A 12,300-nucleotide genomic window follows, 5' to 3' on the forward strand; every position below is an offset into this window, starting at 1 on the left:
ACATTTCAAAAACGGACGTGATATTGAGGACGGGGTGAATGGTCAAAGTCTAATAGGGTTGCAGGAATTGGAACGGGATCACTCCTACTGAGATGGCCGTTGCTTACCGGTTTACCTTCAAATGAGCAATACAAGCGTATATTGTGTGTAAATTTAAACATGATGTAAGTTCCCGTCGGATCAAGAATGTTGTCTTTGGACAGTTAGGATGACATCCTCAGACCATGATGTCCTGGGCCATGAAACATATAATAAAGGATTTGCAGGCCATGAAATGATGCTTTTGGGCTATGCGAATAATGCCTCCGAACTATGATGCCTTTGAATAATGATATGCAAAAGATTAAAAGGAGTCCTCAGACCATGATATGGTGTTCTCGGGCCATGAAAATGGTGCCTCCGAACAATGACGCCTTCGGATGATTTGGCGATCTTTCAGCCCATGAGATGCAGTAGGTGGCGATCTTTTAGCCGATGGGATGCAATGGGTGGCGATCTTTTAGCCATGCAAGTGTAAATGTGACGATCTTTCAGCCATGCAAATGTAAAGATGGCGATCTTTCAGCCATGCAAATAAGGTGGCAATCTTTCAGCCATGCAAATAAGGTGGCGAACTTTCAGCCATGCAAATGTAAAGGTGGTGATCTTTTAGCCATGCAAATGTAAAGGTGGCGATCTTTCAGCAAGGCAAATAAGGTGGCGATCTTTCAGCCATGCAAATGTAAAGGTGTTGATCTTTCAGCCATGCAAATGTAAAGGTGGCAATCTTTCGGCCATGCAAATAAGGTGGCGATCTTTCAGCCATGCAAATGTAAAAGTGGCGATCTTTCAGCCATGCAAATAAGGTGGCGATCTTTCAGCCATACAAATGTAAAGGTGGCAATCTTTCAACCATGCAAATAAGGTGGCGATCTTTCAGCCATGCAAATGCAAAGGTGGTGATTTTCAGCCATGCAAATGTAAAGGTGACGATCTTTTAGCCATGCAAATAAGGTGGCGATCTTTCAGCCATGCAATTGTAAAGGTTGTGATCTTTCAGCCATGCAAATAAGGTGGCGATCTTTCAACCATACAAATGTAAAGGTGGCGATCTTTCAGCCATGCAAATAACGTGACGATCTTTCAGCCATGCAAATAAGGTGGCGATCTTTCAGCCATGCAAATAAGGCGATGATCTTTCAGCCATGCAAATAAGGTGACGATCTTTCAGCCATGCAAATGTAAAGGTGGCGATCTTTCAGCCATGCAAATGTAAAGGTGGCGATCTTTCAGCCATGCAAATAAGGTGACGATCTTTCAGCCATGCAAATGTAAAGGTGGCGATCTTTCAGCCATGCAAATGTAAAGGTGGCGATCTTTCAGCCATGCAAATAAGGTGGTGATCTTTCAGCGTGCAGATAGATGTAGAGCTTAACCTCGGAAGGCAGAATGGTAGCCTTATGCAATGCAAGAGTGCAGATGGAGGTAGAGCTTAACCTCAAAAGGCAGAATAGTAGCCTTATGCAAGAAGTAAAAGGGCAAAATGATAATAGAATTTTCTTAGCTGATAGCGGATTGCGATATTGCGAGTGTTGCGGATACTGTGTTTGCTGGGAACACTACGTGCGGATAGCAGTTATGAGCAAGTGCACGGTTCTGAGAGTTGTATTTCTGAGCAATGTGAGTCTCGTGAGTGTATAGTATATTCGATGATTTTGCAACTCAAGTGCCTGCATCCAAAGAAAAATTGTGAGTTTTGTAAAGAGGGGAGGTTAGTTCGTATTCCCGCTAGCTCTTCTTGACCTTCTCGGCTTTGATCCGGTGATACTGCATGTATCATTGGGGTAGCATTGGCAAACAAGGCAATTTTGGTAATAAACATGCATGATTTAGTAAAGGCATACATAAAAACATATTTAAGAATAGTTTTCTTTTGATGAACCAATGACTGCGACGTGGTTCAAGACATTGCAACCCTTCTTGTTATGGAATTTTGAAGGTCCTCCTCAAAATTCTGCCCCAGTTTACTGGGTTGATGATTTTGACTGTTGTTTGCGACGATTGGCTGAAATTACTTTGGAATTTTGAGGGTCCTCCTCAAAATTCTGCCCCAGTTTCCAATTGCATGGGAAATGAAATTTTTATTACATTGTGACCAAACCCATAGGGCTACCTCGTATCCCCTCTTAAACAGGAATCAGGTCAGGCGTAGTTCAAATTACATCATATAGGAAAGCATAAAGATTACACATAGTAACGCTTGACTACATCTGAATTAATTGGCTTTGGCCAAATTTCACCGTCCATTTCTACAAGTATGAGGGCTCCTCCTGTCAGAACCCGATGAACCATATATGGATCCTGCCAGTTGGGAGAGAATTTCCCTTTGGTTTCATCTTGATGTGGAAAGATTTTCTTTAACACCAGCTGCCCGGGTGTGAACTGTCTTGGCTTGACTCTTTTGTTGAAGGCTATGGACATTCTGTTTTGATAAAGTTGACCATGGAAAACTGCATTCATCCTCTTTCCATCTATGAGGGCTAGCTGCTCATAACGATTTTTCACCTACTCTGCGTCATCGAGCTCAGCTATGATCCTTAGGGAGGGAATTTCTATCTCGGCGGGAATGACTGCTTCTGTACCATAAACCAGCATATAGGGGGTTGCCCCAGTTGATGTGCAGACTGTGGTGCGTTATCTTAGAAGAGAAAATGATAACTTCTCGTGTCACTGTTTATGCTTCTCTACCATTTTCCTCAATATCTTCTTGATATTCTTATTGGTGGCTTCTACTGCTCCATTCATCTGGGGTCTGTAGGCTATAGAATTCTTGTGTATGATTCTAAAACTGTCACATATGGCTTTCATCAAGTCACTGTTGAGGTTGGACCCATTGTCAGTAATGATTGACTCTGGAATCCCGAATCGACAAACAATGCGGTCGCGGACAAAGTCCACCACGACCTTCTTGGTTACTACTCTATAAGATGTTGCTTCAACCCATTTGGTAAAGCAGTCAATTGCAACCAAGATAAACCTGTGCCCGTTTGATGCGACAGGTTCGATTGGTCCAATAACACCCATTCCCCAAGCGGCGAACGACCATGGTGAGCTTGCTGCATTAAGCTCGTTTGGAGGTACCTTTATCATGTCTGCGTGTATCTGACAGCGGTGGCATTTCTGGACATACTGGATGCAGTCCATTTGCATAGTCATCCAAAAGTAACCAGCACGGAGTATCTTCTTTGCTAAGACAAAATCGTTCATATGTGGACCGCAGGTCCCTACATGAATCTCCTCTGATAGCTTGGATGCTTCTTTCACGTCGACACACCTTAGTAATCCCAAATCAGAAGTCCTCCTATATAGTATTCCTCCGCTGTGAAAGAAATTATTGGATAACCTCCAAAGTGTGCGCTTCTGGGTAGGATTTGCAAGTTCCGGATATTCTCCTTTCGCCAAGTATTCCTTGATATCATGAAACCAAGGCTTTTCGTCAGCTTTTTCTTCAACCTGAGCACATTAGGCTAGTTGATCATGGACCTTTACCGAAATAGGATCAATGAAGTTTTTATCTGGATGTTGTATCATAGAGGACAGGGTCGCCAATGCATCGGCGAACTCATTTTGGACTCTGGGAACATGTTGGAATTTCGTCTTTGTGAACCTCTTTCTCAATTCCTGTACATAGTGCAGATACAGGAGTATCTTGGAGTTCTTGGTTGCCCATTCATCCCGGACCTGATGTATAAGTAGGTCTAAATCTCCGATCACTAGCAACTCTTGAATGTTCATGTCAATGGCCATTTTGAGCCCTAGGATGCAGGCTTCATACTCGGCCATGTTGTTGGTGCAGGGAAACCTGAGCTTGGCGGACACCGAATAATGCTGACCGGTTTCTGATACTAGGGCTGCTCCTATGCCAACTCCTTTGAAATTTGCTGCTCCATCGAAAAACATTCCAACTGTCATAGGATTCCGCAATGTCTTCTCCTATGAACAATACCTCTTCATCAGGAAAATACGTTTTTAAGGGTTCATATTCTCTGTCCACGGGGTTTTCAGGAAGGTGATCGGCTAGTGTTTGTCCCTTGATTGCCTTCTGAGTGACGTTAACAATGTAAAGTTCGCTCAACAGGATTTGCCACTTGGATAGCTTGCCAGTGGGCATGGGCTTCTGGATGATGTACTTTAAAGGATCCATCCTTGATATGAGATATGTAGTATAGGCACAGAAGTAGTGCCTCAGCTTCTGAGCTACCCAAGTTAAAGCACAACAAGTGCGCTCTAACTGAGAATATCGGGCCTCATACGGGGTGAACTTCTTGTTGAGGTAATAGATGGCCTGCTCCTTCCTCCATGTTTCGTCATACTGCCCCAGAACGCAATAGAAAGCTCCATCCAATACTGCAAGGTAGAGTAATAGAGGTCTACCTGTATCTGGCAGGACCAAGACAGGTGGTGTTGACAGGTACTCCTTGATTCTGTTGAAAGCTTTTTGGCAGTCATCAGTCCATTTGGTAGCAGCATCCTTCTTCAACATCTTAAATATTGGCTCACAAATAACCGTAGATTGTGCTATAAACCGGCTGATGTAGTTAAGTCTTCCCAAGAAACTCATCACTTCCTTCTTGTTCTTTGGCGGTGGCAATTCTTGAATAGCTTTGACCTTTGATGGATCCACTTCTATTCCTCGGTGACTCACAATGAACCCAAGTAGTTTCCCAGTAGGAACCCCGAATGCACACTTTGTGGGATTCAGTTTTATGTTGTACATTCTCAATCTATTGAAGAACTTCCTCAAATCTTCCATATGATTAGTGGCCTTTTTGGACTTGATGATAACATCGTCTACATATACCTCTATCTCCTTGTGTATAATATCATGGAAAATGGTAGTCATAGCCCTCATGTAGGTGGACCCATCATTCTTTAATCCAAACGACATCATCTTGTAACAGTACATCCCCCATGGTGTAATGAAAGCCGCTTTCTCAGCATCTTCTTCATCCATCCAGATTTGATGATACCCAGCAAAACAATCTACAAATGACTGCAGCTTATGCTTGGCGCAATTGTCGATCTGGATGTGTATATTTGGCAAAGGGAAGGCATCTTTCGGACTAGCTCGGTTAAGATCCCGGTAGTCGACACAAACTCTGACCTTCCCGTCCTTCTTTGGTGTTGGCTAACCATGTTGGACATTCCACTACCCTAAGAACTTTAGCTTTAACCTTCTTAGTGACTTCTTCTTTGATTTTCAGACTCATATCAGGCTTGAACTTTCTGAGCTTTTGCTTTACTGGTGGACATGTTGGATTGGTTGGCAGTTTGTCAGCCACAATAGATGTACTCAGACCAGTCATGTCGTCATATGACCAAGAGAATATGTCATCATATTCCCTTAGAAATTCTGTGTACTCTTCCTTTTCTGATGGTGACAAATGGACGCTGATTCGTGTTTCTTTGACATTCTCTGCATCTCCAAGGTTAACGACCTCAGTCTCGTCCAAGTTGGACTTAGGTCTGTTCTCAAAACTTTCGATTTCTGTAACAATCTCTTCTGGTATATCATCTTCCTTTGAATATATGTATATTTGTTGCGTTGTCTCGTTGCATATCACAGTCATCGGTTCATCAAGATAAGTAATAGTAACGATGTATAAGTAAAGTAATGAGAGAAAACAATAGTAATAAGTGTTGATTCATAAGAAAAATCAAAATGCTATGATAAATTGCATAATTGTTTTAAACATTGGAGATCTTATTGCAGGGATTGAAAACATGGGAAAATAAAATCTTTTAGTAAATTAAAACAGTGCTTGTTTTAGCCTTGCTACCCCGAGGCTCGTCGGACTTTGGTTGTCCTGATGGTCCAGTTATTGAGGCAGGCTCCTCTGCTTACGGCCTGTATGGAAGGTTCTTCCTCCCCCTCCTCCTCGAGAACAACATAACAATCCATGTCATTGTCTTCTAGGAACAAATTCCTCACCGCCACAAGTGCTTCTTCTTCTTGTGACCCATAGATAACACCGACTGGTTGGAAAGTCTGCTCCAAATGTGGTACTGGTTGCTCCAGCGGATAGTAAGGACCGCTCCATAGTGGCGACCAGTGGTTGAATTCCTCCTAGGTGTACTCATATCCCATACCAAAGGTGGTGCCGTGTTCTTGAGTTTTATGGGCTTAGCGATTCCTTGGAGGTTTTTATCGAGCCCTTTGCCAGGTTCGTACCCACACCAATTCAGTATACTCCCGATCTTGTTATCCCACCATTTGTCTTTATCAATAGCATTCACCCTTTCGATGTGATGGTAAGTTTCTCCTCCTAGCTTCCCCCTTTTTTCGATTGACAGAATGGTCTGGAGACTGTATGTAGGATTGCTTCTGTCACCGTGAATGATTACCTCTTAATGGTTCCATTCGAATTTCACTGCCTGATGTAGTGTCAATGCCACAACCCCAGCAGCATGAATCCATGGTCATCCCAGCAGTAGATTGTAAGATGCCGGTACGTTTATCACTTGGAAGTCAACATCGAACCAAGTTGGCCCCATTTGCAAACACAGACTAATCTCCCAATGGTGGATCTTTGGGAGTCGTCTAAGGCTTTCACATTGATAGCTCTTTCTTTTATCTCGGGCAATCCTTTGCGCAATTTCTTGAGTGTTACCAATTGACAAATGTTGAGGCTGGAACCCCCATCAATCAGGATCCTGGTGATAAAGTAATCCTCGCATTGCACAATAATGCGCAGTGCTTTGATGTGCCCCAACCCTTCAGGCGGTAGCTCATCCTCGTGAAAAGTAATTTTGTGACTCTCCAATACTTGTCTGACCATGTTAGCCATTTCTCCGACAGTAATGTTATTTGGCATGTATGCTTCATTCAGCACCTTCAACAGAGCATTCTTGTGTGCCTCAGAATTTTGTAGCAAAGCAAGTATGGAGATCTGCACCGATTTTTTGTTCAACTGCTCGATGACCGAGTATTCCTTGGCCTGTATCTTTCTCCAAAGATTGTCTGGACCTGTCTCAATGATGGGTGACCAATTGGAGGCCTGCTTGCTTGACTTAGCTAGGTGTTCTGGGGTATAGATCCTACCAGTTGTCACTATACCCTGTGTGGAAACGGTTTCCTCGAACCTAACCTTGCCTTTCCTCCTTGACTTAGCTGTATAGTCCCACGGCATAGACTTTGTGTGGAATGGTGTCATGGTCGACATCACCACTAGGATCGGCGTGGCTATCTTCACTCCGAACAGAGCATGTTCCTTGGGTGATAAAACTAAAACTTCAAATGGCACAGGTGCATTTGCTCAGCGTCCCTAGAGGGCTGAATCTGGACCACGATCGGGTTAAGAGTAACTATTGGTTTCTTTGGGTCATCACCTTCTGTGATCAAACCGATCGATCCCCCGGAATCCCAATCATCCTCTATTTCAATTATGTGAACGCCTCCACCCTTGTGGTATGGCAGCGGGTTATTGCAGACATTCAGAGCGGGTTCCTTTGCCACAATAATCTTGTTGTCAATCAATGCCTGGATTTTGTCTTTCAAAGAGCGACATCCGTTGATGGTGTGTCCTTTCATGCCAGAATGGTATGCACAGGATTTGTTTGGATTAACCCACTGAGAAAGGTTCTCAGGGGTTACCGCAGGGATAGGGGTGACATAGCCAGCGGCTTTGAGTCTTTCATACAACTGGTCAATAGGTTCAGCAATGGCTGTGTATTGTTTAGGAGGTCTATGATCGAAATTTGGTCAAGGTCTAGGAAAGATTTGGCGTGTAGGAGGTGATTGACAACGTGATGGTCGAGTATTGTAGGCTTGGTAAACATGTGTGGGTTAGGAATATTGGGTGAAGTAGGCTGATATATGGGATGCGGAGGTGACTGATAAGTGGGTGGTGGAGCTTGGTATGCGGGTGATGGTGCTTGGTAGTTCAGAGTTGGTTGATATGTGAGTGGAGGCATTGGGTAAGTTTGGTATTTGATAGGAGATTTGGTTCTCTTTGCAACCATTACGGCCCATGCGTCCTTTTTCTTGGAAACACCACCAGACTCTAAAGCCTTATTTGTAGCTTGCAAGGCCTCGAAGTTCGTAACCATACTTCTTTTGATGCCCTTTTCGATCCTTTCACCCAGCTTGATAATGTCAAAAAATTTATGGCTCTCAATCAACACTAGTCATTCATAATATTGCGGGTCTTGAGCCCGATCAAAGAATTTGTTCATCTGTTCCTCTTCTAAGGCAGGCCTGACCTTAGCAGCTTCGGACCTCCAGCGAGTAGTATACACTTGAAATGTTTCTATCGGTTTCTTCTTTAGATTCTGAATATAAAACACATCCGGTGCATTCTCGGTGTTGAACTTGAACCTGTCCATGAAGTCGGATGCCATGCCTACCCAACTTGGCCACTTCTTCGGATCTTGGATAATGTACCAAGATAGAGCATCTCCTTGCAGACTCCTCATGAATATCTTCATGCGGATTCTCTTGTCTTTCCCTACTCTAACCAGCTTGTCAAAGTAAGTTATCAAATGGCCCATTGGATCCCCTATACTATCAAACATTTTGAACTTTGGAGGTTTGTACCCCTCGGGCAGTTTGACATCGGGTTGTATGCAAAGATCTTCACAATTCAACCCTTCAATTCCCTTACTTCCTTCAACGCCTTGAATTCGGCTAGTCAATTTCTTAAGTTCTTTAGCCAGATTCCTGATGAGCGAGTCTTTATCATCAGACTCTGGTGTGTTTAAGACGGTTTGAGTAGAGTGTGGCATAGTATCCACATAGATGGGGGTGTTATGATGGGTGTGGAAGTGGTCATTTGTGGAGTTCAAGGGTTCTGGGATGAGCAGTTGAGCGTTATTTGAAGTATGGCAGATGTTGCAGTGGTGGTGAGGAGCGGGATGGTTTTGTTGCTTTGGGATATTTTGTGGAGGTGTGGGATTTTGAGAATTTGGAAATTTGACATCCGGAGTGGTGAGGGAAAATGACAGATTTGCCAGATTCCGAACCTAATCAAGTTCCTCTTGGAACTTCAGCAGCTTTTCTTCCAGTTGGGATGCATTTTCTTTGGAAACCTGAGTACCATGGGCATACCCATTCAGTTGAGTGCTCCTTTCTGGTGTTGTTCAGATCTTTCATCCTCCCTTTGTTCTTGTTTCTGACGGTACAAAAAAGAGGAGTGGGTGGAGGGCCCCTAGATCTCGTGGAATAAGATGATGTTGCCAGAGTGCACGAACTAACCTTTAGGGAGGGGAATAAATAAACAAAAAGTAAAAACAAAAAGGTAACAAGTTAGTGAGGATTATAAGAAAATGTTGCGATATTTAAACACATAATGCAAGAATGTAAATCGTGTCCTATTTGGGAACCTCTTTGTGCCCGAGGTAGGCCTAGCGACAAGTTTATTTGGAGAACTTAGAATGCTAAATGCCTCATTTTATTGATAAAAAGTAGACGAATCCCAAATCGACACTAAATAACAAGAAATAAGATATCACTAGTGGCTGTTGGCCTTATTACATTTCATAAAGAAAAAGAAAACTCCTATCTATTTGGTCCCAGAAGGACCTTCCCCAGACTAGGCATCTTCGGCTCCGTCGAATAGCTTTCCCAACTCTCGAAGTCCGAGCAATAGGTAGGCTCTGGCTAGATGTACGCCCTCATTTCCCTCAGCATTCTTGCAATCCTCGATCATTTTGAGAAATTTTCTAGCTCTACTATGCCCCGCTCCAAGTATCCCAGTCGCTTGTTGGCACTGACAGCCATGTCTTTCCACTTTTCAATCAGCTTTTGGTTGGCTTCCTGTATCTCACGATGCTTGCTTTCGCATTCCCGAATCCTCTTGCGCAGTTGATTGTATTTGACTTGTGCCTCAGCCCTCTATGATCCTGTGGCCCCTAGCAAGTCCCAGCTGACCCAGACCCTCGTGTTTAGATTCTAACCTGCCTGAATAGTAGGGAGCGCAACCAACATGGTATCTGTCTGGCTCGATAGTATCTCTTCCCATGATGATTTTGCAATGCCACATGCTATGTTTGGCGCTTATAAGGACTGTCATCAGCTTGGAAGTTAGCCTGGAAGTGATTCATCTTGTCGACCCTTGGTATAACCTACTTCCTACCAGCCTGTCTCATAACTCGGAGAGGGACATAAGGATATGTTCCTCTCAGACCGATTAATATCAGAAATGGCGCAACCCTGGATCGGGTGATAAACTCCTCGGTAGGGAAACATTCGAACATCCATTGTATTTGATCCTCAGTTAGGTTTTCAAACAGCTCTAACCATCCCTTGGCATCTTCTGGCTGGGCGAACATGTTGGGCATGTAATTCATCTGCCTTGGATGATGGAAAGCTATATGATCATCCCAGTCCCTTCGCTGAATCTCTTGCCGGTATTCACCCCTTTGGAGATGTTCTATGAGCCATAGCTGGAGTAGCAAATTGCAGCCCTCGAATTGTTTGGCTCCTCATTGACACTTCTCCAAGGCTCGATATATCTCCGCAATAATCATGTGCACAATGCTGAAAGGTTGCCCACCAATGCCCTCCATCAGAGTTTTAGTTACCATAGACAGCCTGGTATGGATCCTCGCTTTCTTCATTGGAAACACTATCAACCCCAAGAAACAAAACATAAATACAAAGACCCTTCGGTGAATATATCCTAATGATGTTGATGGAAAATTCGTCAGGATAGGTAGGATTTGCTGTGACCGTACCTCTCATACAAGTAGTCGAAGGGGATATAAGATTCCTTCAGACATGTCAGTTCTGGATTCTTCTTCAGACCCATCATTTTGAGAAAACCCATGCCCTTGCAGTTCTCAGGCATTAACAATCCCGGTGTTTCCCATGGTATACCAGCCAATCCTCTTATTTCTTCTAGCAAGGGCGTCATTTTAATGTCCCCGAAGCGGAATACAGCCTTCTCACAGTCCCAGAACAAGGTAGCAGCTTCTATGATCTTGTTATTGGGTTGAACCTCTAGAAGAGAAGGTAGATTGCCCAGATATTTCTGGACAAGAGTTCGATCGCTAGAGTGAAGATCCTCCCACCAGCTTAACAATTTTGGGTGGAAGTTGGTGACCATGCCAAACCTGGGGACTTCGTACCTCATTTTTTGCAAAATAAAAGGGTTAGACCCTTACCCCCACCGGACTCGACTATTTAATATCAATAATTGGCATAAAAACATTTAGTTCTCCAAATTAATGCACAGAACGTGGTAGTCCGTTTGAGTTTTGGGGAAACCCAGTGGACTTTGGACAGGCCTATCTTAAAGAGTCATTATGCGGATAACATAACCGACTCGGCTAGGTTTGATCATGATGCATGCACAGTTAAATAGAGTAAGGTTTCTATGGGGTTTTATATTGGTACCCTTGAGCAGACAACTCAAGGGGAAAGGCACGGAACCATCGACTACACCATTGATTGACTGGTTTTACCGCAAATACGCCTTTTCCGAATTTAGGGGGTGATAATATCGGAAGAGCGCAACCACTCATTATAAGCGTAGCTATGGTATATTTTTTGACACTAGTGGAATATGATGTTGAGCATGATTATGCAATAATTAAAGCAGGTTGTCACGTATTTGCACGTTATGAAAGCAATAAATACAACAGTTCAGTTTTTAAAGCAGTAGTAAGGAAAGCAGTAAAGGAAAGTAATAAAGGAAAGAAACAAAAGACAAGTCAGTTTTGCAATCGAAAAGAAAATTGAATGCTTGAAAGAAATAAACGGATAATTGCGCATAAAGAAGCATAAATTCACAATAATAGTCTGAAATGGTAAAAGCCTAAAAGTCCCCAGTAGAGTCGCCACGCTGTCACGCCCCCTTTTTATGGTAAAAGTCTGAAATGGGGGTCCTAGCTTTACTAAAAATATGGATCACCCCACACAACGTCCGGTAATCACTCCTTAATGAGGGGCTACACGTGACGTTATCACGTGGTCATCATATCTATATCTACCTTTCCCACCCAGTTAAGGTATTTAACGCGCGGGCTGGTCTCGTTTACTTATTGCATGCTATTACCCGTCCCAATCCTATCAGTCCCGGAGGCATTTAGGATTACTAATCCTAAAGGGAGGGATATTGGGTTTATTTGTAGTTTCAAAGGTAAAAACTTTACGCCGACATACAAAACACGTATTGCAAGTTGAGGGAAAGCACATAACAAGCAGAGACTCAGATATACCTCCTTGAAAAAGAAGCACGTAATCAACATGACTTACACATACTATTTAGGTCTGATTATTATAGATGAAGAAGGATGGTTACTGAGGCAGTTTTAGTTTGT

The 12,300-nt window shown here is 43.3% G+C and overlaps 1 protein-coding gene across 1 annotated transcript; it reads right to left on the reverse strand.

Annotated features, from left to right (window-relative positions):
• Window positions 1-2,706: 2,706 nt before the first annotated feature.
• Window positions 2,707-4,183, reverse strand: LOC138868636 (uncharacterized). The gene is made up of 3 exons (XM_070146199.1): window positions 3,986-4,183; window positions 3,207-3,492; window positions 2,707-2,972 (listed from the first exon to the last, which is right to left on the reverse strand). The coding sequence occupies exons 1-3, from the start codon at window positions 4,181-4,183 to the stop codon at window positions 2,707-2,709; spliced, it is 750 nt and encodes a 249-aa protein (XP_070002300.1).
• Between the last annotated feature and the right edge of the window lie 8,117 nt (window positions 4,184-12,300).

Source organism: Nicotiana sylvestris, chromosome 5 (genome assembly GCF_000393655.2).
Source record: "Nicotiana sylvestris chromosome 5, ASM39365v2, whole genome shotgun sequence".
In the NCBI taxonomy this organism is placed as follows: Eukaryota; Viridiplantae; Streptophyta; class Magnoliopsida; order Solanales; family Solanaceae; genus Nicotiana; species Nicotiana sylvestris.